Consider the following 17,207-nt stretch of genomic DNA (forward strand, 5'->3'; position numbering starts at 1 on the left):
GCTAAAGGGATCAAGGGATATGGGGAGAAAGCAGGGACAGGGTACTGAATTTGGATGATCAGCCATGATCTCATTGAATGGCAGAGCAGGCTCGAGGGCCGAATGGCCTACTCCTGCTCCTATCTTCTATGTTTCTATGTTACTATTTCTCTCTCTGCGGATGTTGCCTGGCCTGCTGAGTTTTTCCAGCATTTTCTGTTGTTATTTCGGATTTCCAGCATCCGCAGTATTTTGCTATCACACAGCATGAGATAGTCTGGCCCAGGCTTCCACATGGAGCAGCAAAGGGTCAGGGGTCCTGTGGACTTGGAATTAACGGAATGGGAATGTAACTATAATTATTCACAGGTCTGAACCAAGTTGGTTTGCCCTCTTGAGGCCCTAACCTCCCTGTAGGAAGTGGAATTTGTTTCGACATTTTAAAACAGCCTGCTAACAAGTGGAGCTGCAGGGGCGGTCCTGGCAAACATCCCCCTCCCCAAATTTACAGCAGTGTTTCTGGGGTCTTTGGTAGAGATAGGGAGAGAAAGGGGATGAAGGAATCGGTAGCAGGGCATAGGAAAAATACCTCGGCAGCAAAGTTTGAAAAAGTATCTCATTGGAGAAGGAAAATTACCACAGCGGTGGTGGGGTTGGAAAAGTACCTCAGCAAAAAGTTGGAACTGTAGCTCAGTGTATGGGGAAATTGGAAAAATACCTTGGGAGGAGTTGGAAAAGTATCTCAGTGTGGAATAGGGAGAAACTACATAAGTGGAGGGTGGAAAACTGCTTCAGCAGAGAGGTTGGGAAAGTACTTCAGCTGAGGGTTGAAAAAGTACCTCAGTAGGGTTGGGAGCACCCCAGTTTTTCAAAAATGTCTCTGGTATTTCACCAATTGAAGAGGTTCCAAGTTTATTACTGTTAATAGGCCCATATACTTTATAAAATAAATAGACCTCAATTTTACACCAGCAAAGAGGTTCTGATTTTTTTTAAAGATATGCCTAGTTGTACTGGCAAGATTTCTTCATTTCGGAACAGACTGCGGGGGGGGGGGGGTGGTAAAATTTCTTGGGGCTTCTCCTACTTCCCTGCTGTAACTGGTGGACGTTTAGTAGAAACCTTGTTTATGCATGTACAGTAAATGGAGTTTCCGCCAAAGTTACAGCAGTGGAGCGGGAGAAGTCCCGAGGAAGTTCATCCTCCAGGTTTGTTCCTAGCATAAGGATATCATGGCGTTACTAACATTAGCAAAGCTTAACATTCAGAACCCTTATTAGAGCACCACCTAAAGGTGTAACTGCTATTGAGGTAAATGTGTACTATCTCTAGCACCAGGTTCATTGAAGAGTATTCTCAAGTGTTTGCTACATTACAACAGTGACTACACTTCAAAAGTACTTCATTGGCTGTACAACGCTTTGGGACATCCTGAGGTTGTGAAAGGCGCTATATAAATGCAAGTCTTTCTTTGTTTCAATGCATGTTGAAGTGGGATATTGTGACCCACCTCCCATTTTATTATAGATTAGATGGATAGATAAGCTATCATTACACTAACCAAAAACTCCATGCTTGTCTGGGTTTTCTGGTGACTCTCCCACTACTATTTCACAGTCTTAATTTATCTTTCAATTGCATTTGCGTGTTAATGCTGAGTTCACTGCAGTCGGAATATTCCTCATGGCTACTCCCAAAACAGAGTTACCACCGCACTTCCAATGAAGTAACAGCGGAGCACTCCTGCTCCTCCATTGCTTCATATAAATAGTTTCAAGCTTACATTTGCTGGGCCTCTTTGGCTTTAATCATCCATGGAATTGATCGCAGCATGCACGGTGCATGCTCCGACTATTTCCAGCTTAACATGGCAATCGGAGACCCTGGTTTGCTTATTTAAAGAGGCCTACTACCCAAAATATCAGGCGCTTTCAAACTGGCGCCTGCCTCATTGTCGGGGTTAATGGGGCGGTAAGGCTACTGACCCCACTTTGAGGCCATTAATATTAATGATATGGAGATGCCGGTGTTGGACTAGGGTGAACAAATGTAGGAAGTCACACAACACCAGGTTATAGTCCAACAGCTTTATTTGAAATCACAAGCTTTCAGAGCGCTGCTCCTTCGTCAGGCTCCGAAAGCTTGTGATTTCAAATAAAGCTGTTGGACTATAACCTGGTGTTGTGTGACTTCCTACATTAATATTAATGTCAGGTGCAACAAGTTTAAATTGCCCCCCCACTGTTTTGTACCTCTGTGCATTAAATAGAAACATACAACACATACAGCATAGAATCATTCAACCCATCGTGCCTGCGCCAGCTCTTTGAAAGAGTCATCCAATGAGTCCCACTCCCCGATTGAATATGCTGTCATCCTCTTAAGCAGTGTGTAGTAATGTCCAATTTCTGAAACGCTTGAATAAGGGCTCTACCCCGCTGATGGACCAGAGGGAGCGGAAGTCTTTAGGACCCTGCGTCTTGCGGCCAGCAGCAGCTGAGATACCTGCTGGCCGTGTGGCTGTTTCCACCACCCCCCCACCTGAGCACTGCCCCTTTCGAAACACTCCTCCCGCTCCCACATCACCGCCCCACGTCCCCGTCTCTCCGCCTGTTTGTCCCCAGTCCCTCTATTCCGCCGTTGCGATTAGGTAATATCTGTGATTCGTGGAATTGTTATGCATATTAATTAGGCTTTATTATAAACCAGAGCGGGTCGAGCGGATGCTCTCAAAGCCAAGCCGAGTTTGAAGAGGACAGGAGTCGCAGCGCTGCTCGGACCCGGGGAGATCGGAGTTGTTGACATCGGGACTGCTCACTGCCATCCACGGACTCTCGGATCACTTCAAGTCCAACTATGAAGGGCTTTGTTGCCGCCACCCTCCTCCTGCTGCTCATCGTTATTTGCTCCATCAATGTCGAAGGTAACGTAACCCCGTGTTCATTTCATGACCAGTTTTTCGTTCTCTCTTCCAGTTCGCCGACCTCTGCCCAGCCTGCACTTTCAAGTTGCTTTTTCCAGTAATTCCTTTTTCCTTAAAAAAAAGCAGCCCGAGAGTAATATTTTGAGCACACCTCCGTAGGATGTTGTTAAATGAGAGTTACAGTCCAACTTTAAACCCGTTCATGTCAAGAGTTGCCTGCTAGCAAACCACAGTTCAAATGCTGGGACTCATTTCCAGAGATATTTGAATCAGTATTTTCAAACGTCTGCGTTTTAAATACAAATTTCCAGTCCTTGTAAGATGAGAGTTTAATACATATTTATTTATGGCTGTACCACGAAATACTGCATTGATTCACTGCGTATTGTGTTTTACATGAGCGCTTTGCTTTTTTTCGCAGCTTACAAATGTAAATGCACGCGGAAGAGACCGAAGATCAGCTACAAGGATGTCCAAAAAGTGGAAGTTAAACCGCGATACCCTTACTGTAAAGAAAAAATGATCTTGTGAGTTGCTCAGTATCCTGGCGCCCCTCTGATCTTGGCTAGAACTGATATTGGCTATTTTAAAGAGTACAGTAGGTAAAAGGAGGGCTCAATCCCTTCTACCGCATACTGCACCGTGTAACTTTTCAAGCTCATAACCTTTTTTTCTTATACTCTGTTTCCCAGTGTTACCACGACGAAGGCGACTCGAGTCAAGGGTCAACAACACTGCCTGCACCCGAAACTCCAGAGTACCCGGAATCTACTCAAACGCTACAATGCCTGGAGAGAAACTCGCCGGTGAGTTGCTCGCTACCCCGGACATGGGCGTTTATCTGCCCATTGTTAGAACACTTTCTGCAAGTTTTTATCAATGTTTGAAATGGAAGTTTCGTGAAGTTGAATAATTGAAACTCTCAGATTTGTGCTCGCCTGCTGTTTTCTCCCTTCCCGGTCTAACATCGACCGGGTATTAGAAATGTAACTATCCAGTGTTGAGCAGTTATAACATGTATCCAAGGAGGATAAGCTTGTTCAACCTCATGGTTTCTGTTCCAGAAGCCCTTGTGTTATATTAGCAAATGTCGGATCTCTGCTGTTTCAGTGATTCGGGGAGGAGGGGAGTCCTTGGGTTAGTGTACAACTGGCAGAAGATGAATGGGTAAATTCGCACAGATTGTGTATGTGATAGTTTTGGCAGTCTGTTCAAACACCCTCGCACTTCCTCGTGGAGGAAGAAGCGTCTGAATGCAACTCGGAAGAGATGGCTTCAAATCCAAGGGCTTAAGTACTTTTAATGGCCAGGGGAATGCAAATTGGGCCGTGAGATGGACACCTCCTCCTAGTGATCCTTTTAAAACACAATTGAGCTGCAAGGTAAACTGAAAACGAAATTTAAAAATAATAGTTTAAAATGAGGGGCGAGAAATCCAATAAGGCAAATACATCGGGGAACTTACTGCAGCTCTTTCATACAGTACAATCCTCCAAGATTCACTCAGACAGCTTGAGAGCCGAACAGACAAATCAAAAGAGTAAAGATCTGATCTCCTGGCTAATTTCACAGATCTTAACTTCACAAGGGGGGGGGGGGTGTTTTTCAATTGATGCTGTGCTTCCTATATTCTGGATGTTGAGAGGAGGGCTCCACCTTTGCAGAATAATTTGCGATTATATTCCTAGGGGGCGAATTTCTACCCTTCGTCCGCTTTAACTCATGTTTTTTCCGGGGTTTCTGCGGAAGTTCAAGCGGACCAACAGGAAATTCCCCGCCCCCAGTCTAATATTTCCAATTGTTATATGGCGAATTCATAACGCACGCAAAGCGTTTAATTTATATCAAATGTGGGTTCAGCATAAAGTTTCTGAAGTTGCTTAATACCAAAGACAAAATAAAGATCCCATTCATTATAAACGCCATTGAAATTTTCCAGAAACGGTAACTAGCTGTTTGAAATGGAGGCAGGTTTCTACAAATTTGTTCAATACTTTTGCTCAAAGTGTATGGAATCTGATCGGCAATCCAACTCCTTTTATAGCCAGAGGGGGATGAACTCCCTTTCACTGCCTGGTTTCACCTCCTTTAGGCTGTGCAAGGAGCCACACTCTCGGCGCCGAGAAAGCAAAGCCCTCAAGTGGCTTTTCGGGCCAATGCTTTTGCTGCGAGCGAATTCTTTGTCCACTGCACTAAATGATATTTAGGTAATAGTTGCTGTCCCTGTATGTGTCATCGCGCTGACGTCATCTATATGCGCATGTCCGGGAGTCAGCAACAGATTTAAGTGACCCAAAGTTACCCCAGCGGGGAACCTGCATTATTCTAATCTATTCAACTGATGCACAGCCAAGCGCCTGTTGGTCTTAGCTGTGCTCCAGTATACTGCAGCTCGCCGTCTCTGACCAGTTTTCATGAATGGCGATGTGTAGAGGGCAAAAGAAGGCATCCATCCAGGTCACGGTAAGGTCAGCCATAAAGGAACATGCGCATGCCTGCTGGACCCACAGGGAGAGCGCTACCACACAGCACAGGCCGTTACATGTTTTGTTGGAAGGCAGCAGGCAATAACATCTGTTCTGGTAACATCCTATGCCTGGACACAGTTGATCCGAAGCTTCCCACTGGACTGGAGTGAAAAGGGGTCTCCCGCCGCTTGGCTTCAGTGCACTGGGTGCCAGACAAGGATCCACATTTGCAGTCATTCGGACCTAAAACTGTTCAGCAGCATAATTGCAGGCTGAGTGTGCATAACATTGAGTTTTAGATTCGCTGTGTAAATCCCGATTAACAGAATCTCAAATCCCGGCGGATTTGCTCATAAACCTGAACCAAAACGATTTAGTGTCTAGAGAAGTCCGCCCAGCAGCTTCGTGCTCCAGTCTACAAACTCCATCATCCCCCTGACTCTGAACACTCCATCAAATACATGACTAGGAAAAGATAGTTCTTCATTAAATATGGTGTAATTTGATATTTTTACTGGTGTACGTTGATCTACAGTAGAATAATCCCGTAGAAATTGATATATCCTAAACTGAAATTAACAATGCTTTGCGCTTTTATATTTAAATAATTGATTATTTTTTGCAGGGTTTATGAGGCGTAGACCTTTCTCCTTTCCCAAGTATGTACACAAAGCCTGCACTTACTGTAGCGACAGACTAAACTTCGAAAGTCTGATTAAAGGATCTTCGTTTCTACCACAATGAACTCTTTCTCTCCTGGGTAACGCGTTGCTTTACCAATGGTCACTTGCTGCAACAGACCCACAACTACAGGCTGTATTGAGAAGTCTGCAAGCAGCTTCGTGCTCCAGTCTACAAACTCTATCAGCCCCATGACTGTGTGAACACTCTATTAAATAAATGACTAGAAAAAACGCTTTTCTTCATTAAATATGGTGTAATTTGATATTTTTGTATTTCATTACCTGATATATTGAGATATATAAAAGGTGCACTCGTGATTTTAAACCACTTTTTTGTGTATAAGCAGCTCTCTGTTTTCACTTGAATACTGAGAGTGCCTTGAGGGGACTGGCTTGTACAAACGTGAATTAAGCAAAACAATGATTTGAGAAAACATTATATTTTGATTTTCTCCTTTTAGTGGGAGGGAAATCGATACTTTACGTTGGAGGGAACACTAAAAATATTGGATTGGACCCATAGGAAAAGGTGCAGCCATAGCCGTGGTTACATCTAAGTTTTGCATTTGTCTATATTCCTGCTAAATTGTATTCGCAATCGCAATATACACTGTGTTGTCTGTAAATGTAGCAGCATCTGAGAATTTGTAATGTCGCTAACGAAATGCTGAACTATCGTTTGCTATTGACGTGTTTTCAAATAAAATTTAAGAAACTGCAGAGGACTTGTGCACCACATTCGGAGGTCATCTCAAATTATTTGATTGCATTTCTAATTATTTTGTATTTACTGTGCTCTGTATTAAGAGTGCACCAGTAAAATAAACGTGTTCATATTAAATTCAAATGAATGGTTCGTGTCAGGACACAATCCATCTCTTTTTCACTCTTCAAGATAAAACAGAGTCTATGACCCACGCCACAGCGGTGTGATTTACTGAGTGTAGTTGAAATATTCAATTCCCTGGTCTCCCAGAGGTACGTCCACGCAGTTACATGCAGCTGGACTTGGGACTTGCATGTGTATGTTCGTGTGTGTGTCTGAATACACTAAGGTACTGAAAGAAGGGGGTGGCAGAAAGAACCATGTGTATCCGAGAGCCCTCCAATACAGTGAAACCATCAGTAACGCCCTTGCTCAGCAAGCGAAGATTTAAAAAAATATTGAGGCAACAAATTGTGCACATTTCGCTCGAAAAGCCCGTCACGTTGTTGATAAAAAATCCAGTCTATCCTGACCTCCAGGCCCCGGTCAGTGAAACAGGCTTTCCCAAGCTACAGTATTGGTGCTCCACAGCTGGATTGGCAAAGTGCTGATAATCCCTGCCGGTTATGCGCCTTCTTGGCTGTTTGAGAAGTGTAAAAGGAGCATTACGACAGCTGCATAGTGGATCGGCGCTTTCCTCTCCCCCGCCGCCCCCCCCCTCCCCCCACCAACGAAGCCTCTGTTGCGTAAAATTGGCTGCAGCAAAATTAGACGCGCACCCACTATTTTGATCGGCAGGCATTAAATCTAATATATTAATTTTTTTTGTGGAAAAATGAAAAATGTGCCCAGGTGTTGGTTATTCTTGAAAGTCCCATTTCATTAAATCTGCTTTTAGAGCCTCAAGTCACACAGATGATTGTTGGCTCTTTTAAATATATATTGAGATTGAATTCGATTTATTTGACCTTACATTGTTACATTTGTTCGACCAACAATTACAGGTATTGGATTTTGGACAAATGAGTATTAGACATTGAAAAGTCATACCAAATCCTACATTTTGAACGATTAACTAAGAGGTTTTAAGAGTAAATATGGAAAAACTATCGGTAACCAAAAGACACCCAGGTTTAAGTTAAGATAATTGGTAAAAGAATTAGAGGGGAGATGAGATTTGTTCTTACGCAGTAAGTTGTTATGATCTGGTATGCGCTGCCTGAAAGGGCTCTGGAAGCAGATTCATTCATTTCAAAACGTAATTTAATATATACTTGAAAAGGAAATAATTGCAATGCTATTGGGAAAGAGATGGGGAGTGGGAATGAATGGATAGCTCTTTCAAAGAGCCAGCACAACCACAGCGGGCTGAATGGTGTCCTTCTGTGCTGTATGATTCTATGATTCTAACTTTATGGATCATAGAATCTTACAGCACAGAATGAGGCCATTTGCCCTGACATGCCAATGCCGAAAGCTATTCAATTAGTCCCACTCCACAGCTTTCTCCCCATAACCCTGCAAATCAGTCCTCTTTCAGCACATGTCCAATTATAGAGTCATAGATATAGAGTCATAGAATTATACAGCACAGAAAGAGGCCCTTCGGCACATCGTGTCCATGCTGGCCATCAAGCCCTGTCTATTCTAATCCCATTTTCCAGCACTTGGTCCGTAGCCTTGTATGCTATGGCATTTCAAGTGCTCATCTAAATGCTCTTGAATGTTGTGAGGGTTCCTGCCTCTACCACCCTTTCAGGCAGTGAGTTCCAGATTCCAAACACCCTCTAGGTGAAAAAGTTTTTCCTCTAATCCCCTCTAAACCTCCTGCCCCTTATCTTGAAACTATGCCCCCTGGTTATTGACCCCTCTACTAAGGGGAAAAGTTCCTTTCTATCTACCCTATCTATGCCCCTCATTATTTTGTACACCTCAATCAGGTCCCCCCTCAGCTTTCTCTGCTCTAAGGAAAACAACCCCAGCCTGTCCAGTCTCTCTTCATAACCCTAGCGCTGCAGCCAGGTAACATTCTGGTGAATCTCCTCTGCACCCTCTCCAATGCAATTACATCCTTCCTATAGTGTGGCGACCAGAACTGCAAACAGTATTCCAGCTGTGGCCTAACTAATGTTTTGTACAGCTCCATCATAACCTCCCTGCTCTTATATTCTATGCCTCGGCTAATGAAGGCAAGTATCCCATATGCCTTTTTAACCACCTTATCTACCTGTCCTGCTGCCTTCAGGGACCTATATACATGCACACCAAGGTCCCTCTGATCCTCTGTCCTTCCTAGGGTTCTACCATTCATTGTGTATTCCCTTGCCTTGTTAGTCCTCCCAAAATACATCACCTCACACTTTTCAGGGATACATTCCATTTGTCACTGTTCTGCCCATCTGACCAACCCATCTATATCATCCTGTAGCCTGAGTCTTCCCTCCTCGCTATTTACCACTCCACCAATTTTTGTGTCATCTGCGAACTTACTGATCATACCTCCTACATTCATATCTAAATCATTAATGTACACTACAAACAGCAAAGGACCCAGCACCGATCCCTGCGGTACACCACTGGATACAGGCTTCCAGTCACAAAAACAACCTTCGATCATCACCCTCTGCCCCCTGCCACTAAGCCAATTTTGGATCCAATGTGCCAAATTGCCCTGGATCCCATGGGCACTTACCTTCTTGACCAGTCTCCCATGTGGGACTTTGTCAAAAGCCTTACTGAAGTCCATGTAGACTACATCAACTGCACTACCCTCATCCACACACCTAGTCACCCCCTCGAAAAATTCAGTCAAATTGGTTAGACATGATCTCCCCCTGACAAAGCCATGCTGACTATCCTTGATTAATCCTTGCCTCGCCAAGTGGAGACTAATTCTGTCCCTCAGAATTTTTTCCAATAATTTCCCTACCACTGATGTTAGCCTCACTGGCCTGTAATTCCCTGGTTTATCCCTACTACCCTTCTTGAATATTGGTACTATGTTAGCTGTCCTCCAGTCCTCTGGCACCTCCCCTGTGGCCAGAGAGGTTCTGAAAATTTGTGTCAGAGCCCCTGCAATCTCCTCCCTTGCCTCACACAGCAACCTGGGATACATCTCATCTGGGCCTGGGGATTTATCCACTTTTATGCCCTTTGAAAGTTCCACATGGACTATGATTCCACCACCCTTTCGGGTAGTGTGTTCCAGATCTTAACAACTCTCTGTGTGAAGAAATTTCTCCTCATTTCCCCTCTAGTTCTTTTGCCAATTATTTTAAATCTGTGACCTCTGGTTACCAACCCACTTGCCAGAGGAAATAATTTCCCCATACTTGCTCTATCAAACCCCTTATCATTTTGAGTACCTCTGTTAGGTCTCCCCTTAACCTTCTCTGCTCTAAGGAGAACAATCCCAACTTCTCCAATCTCGCCACATAACTGAACTCCATGGTATAATCCTGGTAAACCTCCTCTATACCCTCTCCAGGGTCTTGACATCCTTCCTAAAGTGTGATGCCCAGAATTATACACAATACTCCATCTGAGGACTAACCAATTTTGGCACAAGTCCCCAGATGTTAGTGAGGAGGATTTGCAAGGTTGACTGGGCTGGGTGTACCGTTGTCGTGTTCGAAGCCAGCGCCTAGGTCGATGACAAGTAGTCCATCTAGTTTTATTCTTATTACTGTTTTCTGTAGTGATTTGTTACAACTAAGAGGCTTGCTAGGCCATTTCAGAGAGCAGTTAAGAGTCAACCACATTGCCATGGGTCTGGAATCACATATAGGCCAGACCAGGTAAGAATGGCAGATAACCTTCCCTAATGGACATTAGTGAACCAGATGGGTTTTTACAACAATCTGATAGTATCATGGTTACCATTACAGATATTAGATTTTTTTATTCCAGATTTAGATAATTAACTGTGTTTAAATTCCCCAGCTGCCATGGTGGGATTTGAACTCACGTCTCTGGATCATTAGTCCAGGCCTCTGGATTACTAGTCCAGTAACATAACCATTATGCTAGCATTCCCACTCATCCATTACGGAGTATGGATGCTGAAAAAACAAAAATTAAACCAGTATGTCGGATTTACTATGATAATTTAATACCAATTCTGAACGGTATCCTGTGTAAGCAGAGCTTAAAGATCCTGTAAGTTAACTATCCACTCAGTTATCAGGATGCCCATTAAGCTCCATGATCGTATGCTCACTGATCTGTCACATGTACATTCATGCATGGACAATGTCAGAAAAGGAATGCTTAAAGAAGAGAGTTGCTATACATTGTAAAATGAATTGACTCTGACTACATAAATATTGGAACACTAATGTTTTCCTTACTGAAAGATCTAACAGGCTGAATGATTTATTGTACAAAAGATGACTAAATGACACTGCCATGGCAGTAGGGTAAAAAGATGTCTTAACATTTTTACCTAACTAGGTTATACTAGGTCTATCGCAAGGACATAATATCAACAATTTTGTCGTCCAAGTAAAATAAAACTTGTTGGGTAAATAAAAGATGCTTTTGGAAGTGGAATTCTGTCTTTTGCCAAGCAATGATGCACACTACCTCTAAAAAGCATTTTTTTCTGAAGCTGTGTCTTTTTCTGTTTAACCACTGTAGCCATTTAATTTGTATCTTCATATTTCGCCTCATGCCAAAGTAAAAATCACTTATGATGTTATTCTTAAAATGTAAACTGCCTGTTTTTAATGTGTTTTTCTGAAGCGAAAAAAAACTCTGAATTCTTTGTGCTATGATATTTTGATACTAAATATGGCACTTGATTTCTGAAATGTAATCATGCTTTTCAATTTAAAGTAGATTTAATGATCTAATCGAGGCTGAAACTCTTTAAGTAATGTTAGGATTTTGACAAGCCAGCAAAGGAAACAAATGTTAAAAGTTCATTAGAAGCCAGAGAAACCGTTGGCCCTCTCTACTGTGCTTTCTCCTCTACCAGTTCTATTGTCTGTACCTTGCCACCTTTCACAAAATAGGGTCAGATGAAGAAGACCAAATTTAGACATGGTGATTGATGAGTCAACTAACACCCCTACACATCTTCCACTCAGATCTTCTCATACTTCATCCCACTATCTTAATTTTGACTTTCATATGATCTTATTCCATTACCTTCTGATTGTACCAGTCTTCAGCCAGGTAGCACACAGGCATTCTTCTCGCTGTAACATAGTTTGTTACTGCACGAAGGCTGCTCCTTCACATTACTTTAATATAACTTTACTCTGCCCTGCGTAAACATCCACTCTATTGTAAAATAGTTTATGAAGTACAAATGTGGCTTAGGTTTTGCTCAAGTTGTTACCTTACAGCTAGCAAATCATTATGCTCCTCCATGACCACCTCATGTCGACCTTGTTTATAATCACATTACAAATTCAGGATATACTAGATAGGTGGTGGGAGATGCTGGGAGATGATCAGATCCTAGATAAAATGGATTTTAGGGTAGAAGGTGTTCAACAAGTAAGTATGGATACAGTAATCCTGAGGAATACACACGTACATGACCCCAGGAAAAAAGCTGACACTGGGAGACGTGAAAGAAGGTCTGATTAAACACACTTCCAATCTTGTTGATAGTTCAAATTCTAACTTCTACTGTTTAGCGGGAAGGTGATTGATGTTGATGAGTCATTTTGGCATTTGTATATTATATGTGGTTTGTGAGTAAGGGAAGCACCACATTTTCAATATTGGGTGAGTTTTTGTTCAATTGGTCAAATACTTGATAAAGTTAAAAGAATGTTTAATACTGGACTGTAGTGCAGCTACTGTAACACTGTGCTTGGTGGGGGGGGGGGTAAAGTTATTTATCAAACCTCCCCACCCCTATGTCAAGTGTTGTTTCAATATATGTCGTGAGATGGCTCTGCTCACCTCTTCTCTGACAGTCCTCTTGCTATTGTAGCACTGAAATAATTTTTTACTTTGCAGCTATGCTTTTTAAAAGTGTCTCTTAGCCCACCTGATCATCCTTTTAACTAGTTTCTGCATGATCCTATAATCATCCCAGTGAGCCCCTTGGCCTTTCTCCCTGTAGAATTTGTACAGGTTATTTTTCCTCTTTATTTCTTTTTTCATTTGTGTGTTAATCCATTTAGGGTCACATTTTTTAACCTGGGCTTGTTGATCTTAGGTATGTACTTGTCCTTCATAATCCAGCTTAAGTCTTTCAAAGGTTTTCCATTTGTTTTCTATTAAAATGTTGACAAACATCCTCCTCCAGTCCATTTGTTTTCATTCTTCCCTCATTTCTTTGAACTTAGCCTTTTTAAAATTATAAACCTGACTCCTGGTCTTTAGTATAATGTGGTCGCAGTTCATGTTAAACTTTATCATTCTGTAGCCAGCTGTGCTATAACTTCCATTTCTTTCTGGGTCATTTACAAATAATAGAAAGTTCAAGATGAACACTAGCTCTCAAAGCTTCCCTTATGCAGTGAGTCATGAAGCAGTCATGCATTACATTTATGACTCTGACTCTAAACCCAATTGGGTTTGCCCAATTTATATTGGGTTGATTAAAGTTTCCTATTACAATAACTTTCCTATTCTCACACACCCTTCTTATCTCTTCATATAGCAAACTACTGTACCCTCTTTCTTGTGTTGAGTTGGTGCTCTGTAGCATAACCTGCTGTTAGCTTGGATTTATTCACATTAGAAATATCTAATCAGAGTAGTTCTTTCTGTGGTTCACCCTGTTGTGGAGTATTTTAAACCAACACTTGACACGAGGTTTTAGATCGATTGTCAAGTTGTCTTTATTGCACCAGTGGGGAAACAGTCTGCTCTGTCTTAGCCAGACCTTTCCAAATTGGTACAGCAAACACTACATTTTTATACATTACAATACACATGTCAAAATTCATTCCCGCCACCTGATTGGACCTTGGCCCGCATGTATCTTCACTGATTGGTTGCCTATGCTGTGTTACATTAAAGTACCACCTTTATTATCGGCCTCTATCCCTCAAGCTGTTGTTGCACCTATGACCTTTGTTTATGCCAGATGGGGTCTCATCAACATTGTACTTCTGGTTCATTGTCCTCCTTTCCTGCCTCTCTAGGCCTCTTTCATTGTTTTACTTTTCTGCCAGAACAGAACTTACATCCTCTTAGGCCTCTTATGGTTTCCACATCCAACTATGTTATCAACTTAGAAAAAGCTTACTACTGCAAAATATGGTCTTTATTACACCATTCAATGAAACTGCCAGCGATGTCAGTTTAACTCTTTCCCCACTGCAACCCCCTCCCACTGAATCAACTTCATTATTTTCCCAGTTGCCCCTGACATATATGGCTACACATCCTCCTCTTCTGCCCTTTCTGAACATTGTAAGCCCTGAGTATTAAATTCATGTCCTGGATTTAGCCATTTCTCTGATATTCCCACCAATTTGTAGCTCTCTACAGTCACAACCGCCTTCAGTTCCATTCATCTTATTTGCAATGCTTGTAGCATTTATATATATTCATCTTAATGTAGATTTGCCTTCTTTCATGTCTCCCAGTGTCAGCTTTTTTCCTGGGGTCATGTAAGTGTGTATTCCTCAGGATTACTGTATCCATACTTACTTGTTGAACACCTTCTACCCTAAAATCCATTTTATCTAGGATCTGATCATCTCCAGCATCTCCCACCACCTATCTAGTTTAAATGATTGCCAGTTGCAACCTGTCTCTCCTGTACCAGTTCTTTTTGTTCTGGTAATGTTCCCAGTTATTTATGAAGGTAGAATTGTTATTTCAACACCAGGTTGCCTGTCATTTATTTAGATCTTTAAGTTTATTATCAAACTCCTCTCCTTTCCCAAACACTGGAAGTATACCAAAGAACACTACTTAGTATCCCTTCTCTTTGAGTATTGAGCCAATCTTTGTGTATGTGCCTTTTAAGGCCCCTATATTATTTCTCCTTACATGGACAATCCCATGGGACCTGGTCCTGACCACTTCAATATCCCTTCTGACCCTTCCTTGATGTGCATTGCTTTAGTTCCAGGTAGATTGCTCATCATCCTATGGGCCTTGTCTTTCTGGAACACATGGGGCTGGATTTTGTCAATGTGGGCGGGCTGGAGCGTGTCAGGTGGAAATCATGCCAGGACCCCTAATTGAAGTGCTAAAAAAGAGAGATTTTCCCCTAATTAGCCAATTGATCTCCTGCATGTGGGAACCCCTGGCCCAATGAGTCTTTTCAGATAGAAAGTCGCCTCCGATGACGTCATCAATGCTGCTGGATGTAAGGCCTACAAGCAGCCTTGCTTCTTCTGGAGACTGCAACCTTTATGGCCATTGCTGTCTTCGCCTTCTTCATCAACTATGTCCAGCAGTAGGCCAAAGTGTGCTCCACGCTTCGATGAGCCCTCCCTCCAAGCTCTGGTGGAGGGAGCGAGATCCAGGAAGGAGGTGCTGTTCCCTTCCTCAGGGAGAAAAAAGCCAGCCCAGCAGACAAAAGCTGTGTGGCTGCAAGTGGCCCAGGAGGTCCGCTCCATCTCGCTGAGCCGCAGAACCTGGCTGCAATGCAGGAAGAGGTTTCATGATCTTCTCCGAACAGGAAATGTGAGTATGACTATCCCATCACCCTCAATCTGATCCCCATCGCCTCTCCACACCAGCACTCCACTTTGCCAATCTCTTCCTCCACATTCCACTTGACACTTACATGCCTGCACCCTTACCCATTCCCTCTCTCTCTAAGGTCACATTCACTTAACTATTTGACCATGCAGCCCTCACACTCCCTATCACTGTGATGCCATGACAACAACAACTTTCAGCACAGAGGGAGGGTCCTTTATATCATTCTAAGCATCTAGGCTATGGATTCTCTACACTCACTCCTTCATTCTCACTCAAACTCCACTTGTGTCCCTCATTGCAGGAAAAGAGAGCCCACAATAAGAGGGAAAGAGCCATGACTGGAGGAGGGCCACCCTCAGTAGCCCAGCTCACCCCCTGGGAGGAGGCGGCCCTGGAGATCGCCGGAATCGAGGAGGATTCCCAAGTGGGGGACGGACTGATGGGCGCATCGCAGCAAGCTGGTGACAGAATAGTTTGGAATCTCTCTCATTGACATAGCATGAGTCACTGATAATGAATCTGATGCTCTAACAGATTGACTTTTGATCATCTGCACTTTTCAATGTTCATGTAACCTTGACCTCACATCTCTAACTCTTTCCTTTACTCCCCAACAGGACAATCGAGAGCCCCCGTCCCCACTGTCCAAGAGGAAGAGCCTGAGCTTCCAGACTCCTCAGAGGAAGCTGCAACCTCTGAGGGCGCAGCGTCAGCAGAATTCAGAGCACCCAGCACCAGCGCAGACACTCACACCTCGGTGGGACCTTCGTGAGATAGAGTAGTGTTGTCACCTGGTGTATCACAGCTCACAAGTGAGCATCAGCAGATGGTGGAGTCAGGCACAGCAGTGGAGAGTTCACGTCGGAGGGCGCAGGACTCTGCCAACTCGGCTCAGCTGCATGTCGACCCTGTGCCTCCGGGTCCATCCAGAAGGAGAGCGGTGCTTGATCTCCAGGAACAGGTGCAGGAGTCTCTGGCAGGTTTAGTCTCCAAGGTCGCTGCGAGTGTGGAGCGAATGGAGGAGTCCATTGCGAACATGAGCAGAGCCTTTGTGGAGGCATTGGCGCATGAACGCATCACTGCAGAAAGGATGGCAACCTCCGTGGAAAGGATGGCTACCTCCATGGTAAGGCTGGCTACCGTAGAGGATGGCTACGGTAGAGGAGAGGATGGCTACGTCCATGGAGGAGCTTAGTCGCCAGGGTATGGAAAACATGGTAATTGTTCAGAATAGACGGACATCTCTTGAGGAGCGATGGTCAGCTATTGAGCAAACACACCAGACCTTCATGCAAGTCCTCTGGAGTAGGACTTCCAGTACAGAAACTGGTCCTCATGGCCCCCCTGCAGTGCAGCAAGGTGCTGTCCAGCCACTTGCTAGCTCTGAAGTGGGGCTGACCCATGAGAGGGATGTTGGTGGCATACAACAAGGAAGTGGGGGCTCCTCTCCAAGCGCTCACATGACCATGCCACTGCCGAGCCCTCGGTCAGTGCCCCACCAGAGTCCACACCCAACTCAGATCGGCATCTCAACCCCTGCACAGCCACAGGAGCAGCAGACTGTTGCCGAGCCCTCACACGTTCGCAATCCCAGAGGACACCCGTCAAAGGTGTCGAGACAGGAGCAGCAAGAAAGTGAGCAAGGGGCCTCCACATCTGCTGAAGCCACAGGGGAAGCACCACGTAGGAGCACACGTAAGAGGAAGATAATGCACAAGTAGTCACAAGGGTTGTCACTTGGGTGTAATGTTGTGTTTAATTTTGTGAAGCCATCAGTTGCTTATTGTCATAAAAATTCTGATGGCAAACTGTGGCAG

The 17,207-nt window shown here is 43.7% G+C and overlaps 1 protein-coding gene across 1 annotated transcript; it reads left to right on the forward strand.

Moving 5' to 3' along the window:
- Window positions 1-2,513: 2,513 nt before the first annotated feature.
- On the forward strand, window positions 2,514-6,791 carry cxcl14 (chemokine (C-X-C motif) ligand 14). The gene is made up of 4 exons (XM_085995641.1): window positions 2,514-2,902; window positions 3,324-3,429; window positions 3,595-3,708; window positions 5,996-6,791. Exons 1-4 carry the CDS (start codon window positions 2,836-2,838, stop codon window positions 6,009-6,011), a joined length of 303 nt encoding a protein of 100 aa, XP_085851767.1. The 5' UTR covers window positions 2,514-2,835; the 3' UTR covers window positions 6,012-6,791.
- The last annotated feature ends 10,416 nt before the right edge of the window (window positions 6,792-17,207 follow it).

This window comes from Somniosus microcephalus, chromosome 8 (assembly GCF_052327205.1).
Source record: "Somniosus microcephalus isolate GS21.2 chromosome 8, FLI_Smic_1.0, whole genome shotgun sequence".
Taxonomy (NCBI): domain Eukaryota; kingdom Metazoa; phylum Chordata; class Chondrichthyes; order Squaliformes; family Somniosidae; genus Somniosus; species Somniosus microcephalus.

Coding starts and splice junctions, on each gene's coding strand:
- cxcl14 (XM_085995641.1), top strand. CDS start 2,836: ATGAAGGGCTTTGTTGCCGCCACCCTCCTCCTGCTGCTCATCGTTATT. Junction 2,903..3,323: donor TTGCTCCATCAATGTCGAAG/GTAACGTAACCC, acceptor TTTTTTTCGCAG/CTTACAAATGTAAATGCACG. Junction 3,430..3,594: donor TGTAAAGAAAAAATGATCTT/GTGAGTTGCTCA, acceptor TCTGTTTCCCAG/TGTTACCACGACGAAGGCGA.